Source organism: Pelobates fuscus, chromosome 11 (assembly GCF_036172605.1).
Source record: "Pelobates fuscus isolate aPelFus1 chromosome 11, aPelFus1.pri, whole genome shotgun sequence".
NCBI lineage: Eukaryota > Metazoa > Chordata > Amphibia > Anura > Pelobatidae > Pelobates > Pelobates fuscus.
In genome coordinates this window covers 89,256,126-89,270,414 of record NC_086327.1, presented here as the reverse complement: position 1 = coordinate 89,270,414, position 14,289 = coordinate 89,256,126, and the positions used below count along the sequence as shown (strand labels likewise).

General features: G+C 37.2%; 1 protein-coding gene across 1 annotated transcript in view; it reads left to right on the top strand.

Annotated features, from left to right (window-relative positions):
• Positions 1-14,289, top strand: part of CAMTA1 (calmodulin binding transcription activator 1) — a 1,539,661-nt gene that overhangs the window by 1,359,721 nt on the left and 165,651 nt on the right. The window contains exons 9-10 of the mRNA XM_063436496.1: positions 1,463-1,589; positions 13,133-13,267. Of these exons, the coding sequence (XP_063292566.1) occupies positions 1,463-1,589; positions 13,133-13,267 (262 nt within the window). The remainder of the gene's footprint in view (positions 1-1,462; positions 1,590-13,132; positions 13,268-14,289) is intronic.

Sequence of the window (14,289 nt, the reverse complement as noted above, 5' to 3'; positions counted from 1 at the left end):
GTATGGCATAATTACTCTCATGACTCTGATGTATGCAGAAGGATATCTAGATTTGTGGACTAACTGTATCTCTATACGCAACTATTGTTGACTTAAAGGGACACGCTAGGCACTTATACTACTTTAAGTAATTTGATGGGTTTTGGACTCATTAAATGCTGTATTTTTTTGCATGATCAGATATTAATTTTTAAAATAAACGAATGTTTTGCAGCATGATAAGCGTGCCCTTTTGTCCGAAAACATGTTCGTCCAAAAACAAATGCCCAAGTCTATTGTAGATTATATAGGTGTGATAAGGGTTAGAGCCGATTGTGAAAGGCATATTATTTGAAGCAGCACGGGCATAATAATTTTTTTGAGAATAATCACTTGGTAAGTTAATATACCCTAAAGAAATATATCTGTGGATTTTAATTTCGTTTTTTTTCTAGAAGACTAGAAACTAAAAAACTTCTCATGGGGCTCAACAGGTCATTCCATAAGAATGGCTGCACTATAGAAGGACAGGTTGTGAACATAATACAGGAGAAGATCATAGGCAGAAGTCTTGTTTAGGGCTTTTGACAGGACAATCACGATTTTGGGGTGCTGTCCCACTATCCCACTTTAGTTCCCTGGTGTACTGTATCTGGAGACACCAGGGAACTGTCCTAGGCAGCACTGCACAAGCACTTTATTAGACGCGCTAGGACAATGTATGGAGTACTTTAGCAGTGCTACCTGTATGGTCCTGATAGCTCGGGAGCCAACCAGGATGCCTGTTAAGTGGCCGACTCACCAATTTTTTGGACTGATCCACCCTCTTTTGGACAAGACTACCTCATTTCTGGGTAGCCTCAACCCGTTGCATCACTGGTAATGCCCCCAGGACTCCACACACTAGTCTTGATTTCTAGAGTAGCAATGTTTGGAGGTATGAAACCCCTTCATTTAGGTAAAGTGGGCTAGGTGACTATAGTGGTCCTTTAACATTGCAATTTGCCTGCCATACCATCTGACAAAAAAAGGTACATAACAAATAAAACGTTTCTTTGTTTAACTGCTGGAGAGCTCAGCTAATGTTTGTTCTAAGTAAAAAAGTACATTTATAAAACATTTTATGTAGAATTCCTTCAGCGTTAGTAACATAAATAAACAAAGGGGTTAATATATTTGAAAAAAAAATGCTTTTTAATATGTCGCTTTTATTTTCCTGATTTAATGTAATGACTGCAGACCATCTCTTGCAGCTGAAGGAGATGTCCTCCGGTCCTATACATTGGAGGATGTTCACTCTAGTAAGAAAAACATGTTTTTGAGTTGTTCTAAAGCCTGTGAATTGAATTGTGTACCTTGTAGCAATTTTTTATCGCTACTTAGCCCACTGCTTGTATTATGTACCCAGAATCCTTTGCACCGATAAGCTGGTGAGAATTATTTCTACAAATATAATTTACTTCTGTGATTTTTTTTTTTCCAGGGAGGAGTAAAAGTCTTAATTACGGGGCCATGGCAAGAAGCCAGCAGTAACTATAGCTGTCTGTTCGATCAGATATCAGTTCCTGCATCTCTAATACAACCTGGTGTCTTGCGCTGCTATTGTCCAGGTAAGAAAACCTTTAATTTTAGAAAATGAGATAACTAATAATCTGGAAAGGGGGACGGACATAGAGCAAATGATTTCAGAATGTCCTCCAAACTAAACTATGCATGGCACATTACATTACTTTGTGCATCCAGACAAAATTACCACCTAAACGTTGCTTAAAACTACATAAATAAAATTAGATACAAGACATTTCTTTTTTCTCTAATCTCTGAAGTTGTTATGGGGCCTGGAGTCTGTGGGCATTATCATATCTTACAGTCTAGCTTGGGACACCAGTGCCAGGGTGAAAGTGTAGCTGTTGAATTCAGCCTAATATTAACCACCCTTAGTGAGTAAATATACCAAAACTTATAGTACTATTACTCTCAATGGAAAATCAGTGATAGGCTGAGAGAGTCAGTTTTTGGTCTTTGCCTAACATTGGTTACCAAAGCCAATACTGAGTGGTTGAGAATAAAAGGGAGGAGGTGGGGAGACGGAATTACAAGCTGTCTGCAAATGTGACCCAAAAGAAAATCCGCAATTTGTTTCTGAAGGTAGACAGCTGGCAGTTTTATTAGAAGCCATCTTCCAAAAAAGTTCACTTTTGCTGTAGCTAATTTAATGTAACAAATGGTGAACTACACAGAAGCGTCATATCCTAATGATTAAAGTAACTCTATAGGCCCCCAAACTTGACATGAAGTGGTCTGGATACCTTGTCACATTGTTCACTGATTGGCGCATTGCAGCATTTTGCTGAGCATGCTCACTAGCCTCTCGATGCCTTTATATGGAAAAGCATTGGATTGGCTACAATTAGAAAGATTAATGATCTCAGCCAAACGTCCAGGCAACCGTGGGGAAAACCGCGCCTTGCGGGAGAAAAGGTAAGTAAACTACCTTTGTAGCTGTTGCAGGGGGTTTGGGGAGGATACTATATTGTGTTTTTTTCTGGTTAGTACAGGGAGTGCAGAATTATTAGGCAAATGAGTATTTTGACCACATCATCCTCTTTATGCATGTTGTCTTACTCCAAGTTGTATAGGCTTGAAAGCCTACTACCAATTAAGCATATTAGGTGATGTGCATCTCTGTAATGAGAAGGGGTGTGGTCTAATGACATCAACACCCTATATCAGGTGTGCATAATTATTAGGCAACTTCCTTTCCTTTGGCAAAATGGGTCAAAAGAAGGACTTGACAGGCTCAGAAAAGTCAAAAATAGTGAGATATCTTGCAGAGGGATGCAGCACTCTTAAAATTGCAAAGCTTCTGAAGCGTGATCATCGAACAATCAAGCGTTTCATTCAAAATAGTCAACAGGGTCGCAAGAAGCGTGTGGAGAAACCAAGGCGCAAAATAACTGCCCATGAACTGAGAAAAGTCAAGCGTGCAGCTGCCAAGATGCCACTTGCCACCAGTTTGGCCATATTTCAGAGCTGCAACATCACTGGAGTGCCCAAAAGCACAAGGTGTGCAATACTCAGAGACATGGCCAAGGTAAGAAAGGCTGAAAGACGACCACCACTGAACAAGACACACAAGCTGAAACGTCAAGACTGGGCCATGAAATATCTCAAGACTGATTTTTCTAAGGTTTTATGGACTGATGAAATGAGAGTGAGTCTTGATGGGCCAGATGGATGGGCCCGTGGCTGGATTGGTAAAGGGCAGAGAGCTCCAGTCCGACTCAGACGCCAGCAAGGTGGAGGTGGAGTACTGGTTTGGGCTGGTATCATCAAAGATGAGCTTGTGGGGCCTTTTCGGGTTGAAGATGGAGTCAAGTTTCTGGAAGACACCTTCTTCAAGCAGTGGTACAGGAAGAAGTCTGCATCCTTCAAGAAAAACATGATTTTCATGCAGGACAATGCTCCATCACACGCGTCCCAGTACTCCACAGCGTGGCTGGCAAGAAAGGGTATAAAAGAAGAAAATCTAATGACATGGCCTCCTTGTTCACCTGATCTGAACCCCATTGAGAACCTGTGGTCCATCATCAAATGTGAGATTTACAAGGAGGGAAAACAGTACACCTCTCTGAAAAGTGTCTGGGAGGCTGTGGTTGCTGCTGCACGCAATGTTGATGGTGAACAGATCAAAACACTGACAGAATCCATGGATGGCAGGCTTTTGAGTGTCCTTGCAAAGAAAGGTGGCTATATTGGTCACTGATTTGTTTTTGTTATGTTTTTGAATGTCAGAAATGTATATTTGTGAATGTTGAGATGTTATATTGGTTTCACTGGTAAAAATAAATAATTGAAATGGGTATATATTTGTTTTTTGTTAAGTTGCCTAATAATTATGCACAGTAATAGTCACCTGCACACACAGATATCCCCCTAAAATAGCTAAAACTAAAAACAAACTAAAAACTACTTCCAAAAATATTCAGCTTTGATATTAATGAGTTTTTTGGGTTCATTGAGAACATGGTTGTTGTTCAATAATAAAATTAATCCTCAAAAATACAACTTGCCTAATAATTCTGCACTCCCTGTATAATCATTCCCTTCAGGCTTTTTTCAGTAAACACTGTCTTTTCAGAGAAAATGCAATGTTTTACATTACAGCCTAGGGATACCTCCACCGATCACTCCTCCGATGGTACTAGCTGTGCTTCCTGGAGCAGTGCTGCACACTGTACAGCACTGCCATTCAGTGTCTCCACCCTCTGTATGGAGACACCAAACTTTCCTCATGGAGATGCATTGATTCAATTCATCTCTATGAGGAGATGCAGATTGGTCAGGGCTGTGTTTGGCTTGTGCTGGCTCTGCCCCTCATCTGCCTTGGTAGTCTTAGCCAATTCAATGCTTCCCTTTGGAAAAGCATTGTGATTGGCTGAGATGATTACTTCTGATTATGTCAGCCAAGCAGGCAGATCAGAGGCAGAGGCAGCAGCAGCAGACTGCTGTAAAGGTAAAATGGGTATATTAAGGGAGGGAAGGGGGGATAGATGGTGTTTTCAGCACTATAGGGTCAGGAATACATGTTTGTGTTCCTGGCCCTATAGTGTTCCTTTAACTGCCAAGATGTAATAGGATTGGTTGTCTGATTGACTGAAATTGATTCACAAAAGTGCTAATATGTATTGAAAGCAGCACTTTTTCTTGTAAAAAAAAACCACACTATTCACGCATAACGCACTTCTGCAAGCTTTAGGTGTTTGGAGTGTCCCTTTAACCATTCAATAAAATTAAAGCATAGTTGTACAGTGTTGTACAGTGTAAGTGTACCTTGTATTAGTAAACCTTAAAATCTAGTGTATGATGCATTTATTATTAAAAACACAGCATTGCTATTCTACATCTGCATTTTTATTTTTTAAGTCTGACTTATGACAATACATCTCTTACTTCTGTATGGTTTTCATATTTTATTTTGTATTTCTTAAATTGTATTTCCCAGTAGAAATATTTGATTTATGTAGCAATAAGAAAGTCTGTGTTAAACTATAGCATGGGTTTCTGGGCACCTTCTCAAATGACCCAAAGGTAGAACGTGCTCGAGACACTGCTTTCTATTATCTAAGCTGTTAATGGGACATTGGCCTGGCTCCATAAATCATGACATTAGGTGAACCAATAATGGATTTTGTTTGAGGTTATGTGTATAGCTCAACGGAACTCATTACCCATGCAAAAATGTCATTATGGCTAAAACCGCGTGCAAACACAAAGGGAACTGCTTCTCGATAAAAATTAGAAAGATTAATTAGCCTGGGAAATGGAAAGAGGAAAAACAATATTTATTTAATATTGTTTATATTGATTCAAAAATGTTATTTTGTACGAGAAAAAACATTCATGCATGAACTTTGAAAATTGGACCTGAGTTGTTTTTTGTTGTTGTTTTGTTTTTTAATAATATAAAATATCAATGATGTTACATTTACAGAATCAGTCAATCTCAGCAACTACAGTTTTTAGGGGCTATGACCCCATGGTGATCTCGTGGTGATATGAGGTACAATATACCATATACACTGCTTAAGGCTATCTTTTCCTTTTCGTACATTTTATTTGAGTATTGAGATCGAGATTGCAAAAGACAGACCAAAAAACAGAGAAACTAAATTGTAACACAAAGAAAAAGTTTTAAGGAGATCTTGAGAGCTGACAAGAAAATAAACATTTTAGTCCTTGTTTAAGTTTAGCAAAACGTTGCTATTCATTTGTCAATTCTACACAATTCATTGTTTAGTGAATAGACATCTTTATGCTCAGTGGAAAATTCAACGGCAAACCTCTAACAAGACAAAAATATTTTAGTTTTTTTTCCAAAGGCCCATATAATGAATGATTATTATTATTATTATTATTGCCATTTATATAGCGCCAACAGATTCCGTAGCGCTTTACAATATTTTGAGAGGGGGGATGTAACAATAAATAGGACAATTACAAGAAAACTTACAGGAACAATAGGTTGAAGAGGACCCTGCTCAAATGAGCTTACAGTCTATAGGATGATTAAAGGATGGTTGCTTAAAATGATTGCAGCTGAATGCATTTTTATAAAGAGGCAGTAAGGTTCTCAGTAGTATAATTGTTTTAAGGATAACTAATATTTGCACAGTTATATCGTTCATTGTAAGGTTTAAATACAAACAGAGGATAATCTATACAAAACATAGACTGTGTCTCCTGGAGACACGGATAAACTGACACATTGACAATTTTATTAATCCTGGCATCAAGCATCCTTCGGGAATTTAACCACACATATCAGCCATCAATATCTAACATGAATAGATATTTATTAGCTTTTAGAAGACGGGTGGTGAGCAATAACAAGAGATCATTATGTTATTTTATTGATACTGTTAGCACAAAATTAAACAATGATCGCTGACAAAACATTTAGATGGCAATACTGAAAAGGAACTCTCAAAGCACTATAATGACTAGCTCTGCTGGGCTGCATTCATTGGCTGAATGCAGATTCTGCCAGAAGAGAAGGTGGTGTGGGCACTCTGTGGACCAGGTATGCTGTTTAGCTGTTCTCAAAGTTTGACTAATTACACTGGGAAGGCCCCGGGACACCCCTATTACAAACTAACCAGGCTGTAATATTTATGATTCTTAGAGTGTTCCTATTATCATATTTCATTGTAATTCACGTTTGTAGCCATCGGTTTACTAATTTTAAACATTAATTTATTGTACTCAACTTAAAAAGAAACTGATACAGCACATTAGTACAGCGCACTGTCACCATCTGGATTGTGCAGATTTTGCAAAGACCCCTGATCGTGACATCACCGCTGGTGGCCCGGTGGTTGGGGGGCAGGGAATAGTGAGTTCTACTTATATGAATCTGTCCCTTAAGGGTGTCGCCATCTTCTTCCAGCGGGTCCTCTTCTGTGAAGCACCAGGAGCTGACATCACAGCTGAACAGTTGCGCAAGAGGTCAATGAAGGATCCCGCAGGGACCTCTGTAGACTGAGCCGGTTCCTTGCTGCCATCACTGGATTGACACTTGCCCAGTGTCAAGAAGTGTTAAGTGGAGGAAAAATACTGAGACAAAGTAGTCCATGCTTGGACATGTCTCTGACACTCAAGGGCTAATCACTTAACAATGAATATGTCATATTTAGATCAAAATTGCTAAGTTGAAAATTTATCAGACTTGTTTGTTTTATCAAAACTTAAGCAAACTTATTTGATATTACATTTTTTTATAAATATACCAAAAGGAGTTAATAGAACGACGTGTGTATTTGCAAAAAGGGCTCTGGCAAATTTACTCTCAAATCAATCATGCCTATGGTATTTAATTACTAAAAAGTACATTTTCCTGTCCCCAAATGGTTAAAATAAGTGCAGGAAATATCAAATATAGAAGTATTTCAAATATATCATTTGTCATTTATTAGTGTGGAGTCAAGGTTCCTTGGCAGAAAGAAATAGAGCATGCTTTCTAATGGATCACCTTCTTAGCAATGCATAGTAAATCTTTATTGCAGTTACTATTAGCAAATACGTGGTAAATAATTAATAATGACAAATTACTAGAGATTTGTAAATTTAGAATAAAGGAAAATTGCTCCTGAAGCATAAGATCATTGAAATTAAATTTATAGATTTTCTCAAGAAACAAAACATGTTATTCTGCCAGCAAAATTGAAATGTGGTGCTTAGAAAAAGAGGAGAAAGGAAGACTTTAAAAAAGCTGAACCATTTTACCCAAAAATAGAAATTTTTTTCTAGAAGCTCAATATATATAATAAGGGCTTAACATGTCAAGTTGTACACCAATATCCAAGTCTTAAAATGTACTCACCACTGCAAGCCTGGAGGGTTCATGCCACACTCATTGGGGTCAATTTCTACTTGCCAATGGCTAGTGGAGAGTGGGACTTTTGAATCCTGATATAATATTATGTATAATTTTTGCAGTACACCGAGCAGCTAAAAAAAACAACTGTATTTATATATTATATCTTTAGTAAATATATAAATATAGTATTACTGGTCCCACTTTTGTTCCCTCACTTCTCACATTATCACTGGGAATAAAATCAACATTTTATGAGTGTCCCCTAAACATCAATCATCTTTTTTCCCTATCAATCATCTTTTTTGTTTCACGCTACGTATAAAATTCAGAATCACAATATAAAACGAACATGTTTAGCCAATGCACCGCTCATTTGGTTCATTGTTCAGGTACATTTCGGCTTGGAGTTTGGGAATTCGACTGATCACCCCGATTAGACCATATTCGAACAATTTACAGTTCAGACTGAAAAGGAATCTCTAAGTCTAAATATGAATACTATACATCAGGTGTATATTGTGGAATTAAAAGGCAAAAAATATTCTTACATGAAAGTGCTAAATGGATTATATATATATATATATATCTATTATTTAAAAAAAAGATGGGACAAAGTGAAAAAAGGTGTTTAATTCTCTCTAATAAAAATTAAAAGGGGAACGTGAGTTTTACAAATCATAAGGATCATTCATATCTTTAAACTGTAAAATGCGTTGTCCACTTTTTTGTATGACTTAAATCCCCATTGCTCATTAATGTGCTTTCAAAAACGATAACAGTGCGAATGGGTATTAATATTTTTATAAATATTTTTATGTAAAAACTAGTATACTTTAATAGAGTCACTTAAAAATAATAAAAGGGGTTTTAATATTGTGTAAAAAAACAACTTCAAATGCTACTTTAAGTTAACAACATTAATTATTGATAGTAATAATATGTTTATTGTACCTCTGGGTAAAAGACAAACATAGCAGTCCTCCGGTGATCTAGGCTTTTGTTATATACCTTAAATAAATATGTAATGGATTTCCATTAAATTGAGGAAATAGGATGTATGTATTTAACCATTAACATGCCACTGCGCTACTCACAATTCCAGCACTCATTATTTTAGGTCAATATACAATGAACTTTTGATAAGTATACAAATACGATGAAAGAGAATCTAACACCGAGTCCGTAATGGATGTGGGGTAATTAGGGCATAACCCAACATTGACATTAATAAGAAGATTAGCACAAACTAGTGAGAAACAAGCCCAGTACCAATCCTATTACCCTTATTAAAGTACTAGTCCAAAATTGGAATGAGAAAACGTAAAAAATGTATGATTCACAACTTTATTAAATCCATATAAGGATGATATATGAATATGGATATATTAGGATTGGTAATAGGATTGGTACAGGGCTTGTTTCTCACTAATATTCTTATTGATACATTGGACTTTTATTCATGAACCTGTATTCATTACAAAAGATAAGCCTGCTGGTTTTATAATATCTCATCATTTAGCTTTGGTAATCTTAATTGCCAAGAGTTTAAGAAACTGGGCAGAAAATAACTAATTTTGGCATTTTATAATTTAATTAGAGGGAACCTTTCATAACTTAAAATAAAGAATAGCATTGTAAAATCCACTAGAAAACAAAACAGGGACATTGAGGTATTATTTCTCATTGTCAGTGGCGTACTAAGGGGGGGCGGGGGGGGCGGCCCGCCCCGGGTGCCACTGACTAGGGGGGTGCCATGACGTCCGGTGTCATGTGTCACCCCCCGGCCCCCATCATTACGCTGCGCACAGCCGCAGCCTTACATGGATGAGAAGGGGAGGAGTGTTGCGGGCCGCGGCGTCGCGCAACGTGATGACGTCGTGCGCAGCGTCGTCAGCCCGCCTTCACGGATCTTCAGCGGAAGGATCCGGGCGGTGAGGCACCCAGTCGGTCAAGGCATCAATAAAATGTAAGTAGCAATTTTATGTGATGGGGCTAAATTAATTAAAGGGGGGGGTGGATAATGGATTAAAGAATTAAATGGGAGGGAGGTTTAATTAAGGGGGGTGTGTATTAATTAAGGGGGGGGTGGTGTATTAATTAAGGGGGGGTGTATTAATTAAGGGGGGAGTGAGTATTAATTAAGGGGGTGTATTAATTAAGGGGGGTGTATTAATTAAGGTTTGAGTGAGTATTAAATAAGGGGGGTGTATTAATTAAGGTTTGAGTGAGTATTAAATAAGGGGGGTGTATTAATTAAGGGGGTGTATTAAGGGGGGAGTGAGTATTAATTAAGGGGGTGTATTAATTAAGGGGGGAGTGAGTATTAATTAAGGGGGTGTATTAATTAAGGGGGGGTGTATTAATTAAGGGGGGAGTGAGTATTAAGGGGGGTGTGGATTAAGGGGGGTGTATTAAGGGGGTGTGGGTTAATTAAGGGGGTGTATTAATTAAGGGGGGTGTGGATTAATTAAGGGGAGAGTGAGTATTACTTAAGGGTGGTGTATTAAGGGGGAGTGAGGATTAATTAAGGGGTGAGTGGATTAATTAAGGGGTGAGTGGATTAATTAAGGGGGTGTAATAATTAAGGGGTGTGTGGATTAATTAAGGGGGGTGTATTCATTAAGGGGGTGTGGATTAATTAAGGTGGGTGGAGTAATTTAGGGGGGTGTATTAAGGGGGAGTGAGGATTAATTAAGGGGGTGTATTAATTAAGGGGTGTGTGGATTAATTAAGGGGGTGTATTAATTAAGGGGTGTGTGGATTAATTAAGGGGGTGTATTAATTAAGGGGGAGTGAGGATTAATTAAGGGGTGTGTATTAAGGGGGGTAAGGATTTATTAAGGGGGTGTATTAATTAAGGGGGGTGTGGATTAATTAAAGGGGGCTGTGGATTAAAGAATTAAAGGGGGAGGTTTAAATAATGGGGGTGCAGGGTTTTTTTGATTAAGGGGGTTGCAGTATTCTATTTATTAAGGGAGGATGTGCACTGCAGATTTTTGTTTTTTTGTTAAGGGGGTGTGCAGGGTTTTTATAAGGGGGGTGTGCAGGTTTTTTTTATTAAGAGGGGTTGTGTACGTTTCTGTTTTTTATTAAGGGGGTGTGCAGGGTTTTTTATTAAGGGGGTGTGCAGGATTTTTATGTGTAGGGAGTGAATTAAATTTATGTGATCGGGGTGCAGGGTTTTTATATGAAGGGCGAGACAAGGGGCTTTGTAGAAAGGGGCGGGGCAGGGCAGGGCAGGAGTTTTCTAGAAGGTTCTCACCAGCCCCTTTCTACAAAAGCACTGGTATTGAGAAAATATTGAAAAAATATGTGGGTGTTTTCTTACATTTTTATTATGGGGGGGGGGGGGGGGTGCCACACTCAGGGTCCGCCCCGGGTGCCAAATGCTCTAGGTACGCCCCTGCTCATTGTCAATATGTGCTGAATCTAAGGTTGTGTCACAGCTAGCACACACTTCTATAGTGTGCTCCATAACCGCCTTTACACAGCTGCATGTCATAAAGTACTTTGAACTTGCATCATATGGAATCATATCCCTATGCCATACTTTATTAAGCATAAGCATTACAGAGACATGCATTAAAGGGACACTATAGTCACCCAGACCACTTCAGCTCAATGAAGTGGTCTGGATGCCAGGTCCCTCTAGGGTTGACCCTGCCTGCTGTAAACATAGCAATTTTAGAGAAACTGCTATGTTTACATTTGGGGTTAAGTCAGCCTCGAGATTTATAAATGCTTTCCTATGGACACTTTGAATGCACACGGCTGACGTCGGCGGGGGAAGGAGAGGTAAGGGAGCCCAGCGGTGGAAGAAGGTGAGTTACTGAAGGGGTTTTAACCCCTTTTGCACCATGGGAGGGGGACCCTGAGGGTGGGGGCACCCTCAGGGTACTATAGTGTCAGGAAAACCGATTTGTTTTCCTGACACTATAGTGATTCTTTAATGTATGAGGGTTGCATTCTGTACCCATGCATCCCTTTGAGGACTTTAAATGGCATCCTTCTTGTTCCTACCACACTACTACTTATGGTATGGTCAAACCTCATGGTTGCATTATTGAAACACAGGGGAGTTCTGACTAAGTTTTATAGAGATTCTTTGCAGACCTCAATATCACTAATGGTGTTTAGAGATAAATACTTGTTGTAACTGCATCTTCTATATCTGGGTATTTTTTTCTGACTACAGATAGTTTTTTACATTCTGGTGGCATTAGAAAGTTGTCATCTTAAAAATACCATCTGTTTTTTTGGAGGTTTTTTTTTTATAAACACCAATAGGCAGGATATGTGACCATTTTTATTCATCAAGTTTTGTCTCGCCTATTGTACATGACACAAATACATTCACTTTCTATTTTTAGACAAAGGCCATAATTTAAAATTGTTGGATAAGCTTTCGAAATTATTTAATATTTTTTGGATAAACTTTAAAAATAATTTAATATTATTGAAAAAAAAAATTTTGTAATATTGTGACAATTTTTTATATATAAATATTTATATTTTAATATATTGTAAAAATAATTTTAAACATTTAGCCAAAAATATTAAATCATTGGAAAGCTTTTCCAAACAATATCAAATTGTTAGTAATATTGCAAGTGAAGGAATAGCAAATCACCTCTAAAAAAAAATGTAATTCCTTTAATATGTCTTTTCAGGATGAACAAAAAGAGAAAAAATACATTTGTATAAATTTACATGATTTATTTTTTTAGTTATTGTTGAGCAATAATTTTTAAACAAAATGAGCTCAGCAGTAAAGTGGTTAAGTCCGTTAGTATTTTTAGGTATACAAGGTTGTATCTGACAATCTAATGTTGGAATCAGGGAGGAATCTGTAAAGAGAACATTGAACATTGCTTCAGTTTAGTTTTCTACTTGTAATTATTTTTTTTATCAAAAGCAGGAACAAGGATGAATAAATACTGAATTATATAGGCTTGGTTTGTTTTTAAAATCAAAATTACTGGGTCACAATCTGACTGTTTACTGAGACTTCTAGGAATGTAATTCATGTTTTAACATTTTGGAACTTATCTTGAAAAACATTTAATTGGATTCCTACTACTGAGAGAGACGATTTTCGTCAATGAATCTATTATTAGAATATAATTATTTTTTTATATTATTATCATTCTAAATGTTATTAAGCGTGCAACTCTGAAACCAGGAATTAATTTCTACTCCTGTAAAAAAATATGACTATTAAAATAAGTCCTGCTATAGTACAGATTTCATTCTCTTCCTTTTTGTTTCCGTCAGCACATGATACTGGCCTGGTCACTCTGCAGGTCGCCTTCAATAATCAGATTATCTCCAACTCTGTTGTCTTTGAATACAAAGCGAGAGCTCTTCCAACACTCCCATCTTCTCAACACGACTGGCTGTCTTTGGATGGTAAGAGTATGTCCTTTTCTCTGCTATATGTGATGTCCTTTGTATGTTTGTTTATTTTATTAATGACCTAACCTGAACAGTGAATCAAATTATTACAAGGTTTGTAAAACAAAAATAAAATCACTTTTGCAAAAAGGGATTTTTTTTAAAGGGAAGTAATCAAACACAAACAATAATCCAATATTAGGTATATTATAATATATCACGTACACGATAACTACTCAGCTGTGTTATTTCATTGTGACGTTTTGTAGAATATTATCTTTTTGAAAGTATTCTTGGTGATGATGATGTTTCTAGGCTCCTGCAAGGACCATATTTCTTTTTCTTGCCTCTTATATTGGGTGCTCTAATTTTTTCTCTCTATAACAACTATCATCTATTAAGGGTTGGCTAACCTCAATGCCAGGTTAACTAATCAGAAAGATTAACCAATCAGAAAGTGCTTGCGCAATGTCAAACATAAGTGTCACAACAAGATGCATTCAGTTTTATTGTCAATGCCACTTTTAAAACAAGTATAATTCTAGCTTTTGAATAGTAATGCATTTTTATGGTGTAAAGCAACTACAACTCTTTAATTAACTAAACTCTTTGAAACACTTTTCAATTAACTAAGCTGTACATTTATTTGCATTACTATTAGCATGCAAAGCACATTAAGTAGGTACTACATTTTATTCATGCAATCCCATTTATAATATTAGTATACTAAAGTAAAAATAAGTGGAGCGCAGAAGCCATCTGCGCTCCACTTATTTTTACTTTTGTATTTTCCTCCAAGTGTGTTTGTGCCTGGAACCACATCACTTAAGTGTGTAGCAGCATACCAATTGTTTTACACAATATTGTATTAACAAAAAAGTGCATGTAAGGGTGGACTCTGCACATATGTTTTCCCATTTTTTACTTTATTTCTCCTGAATGCCTTTTTAGCGCTTTTTATCATATTCAATTTTTTGCAATATTAGTATACTGACATAAGGGCACAAGGTGACATCCTACGGGTTTTAATAGCCCAA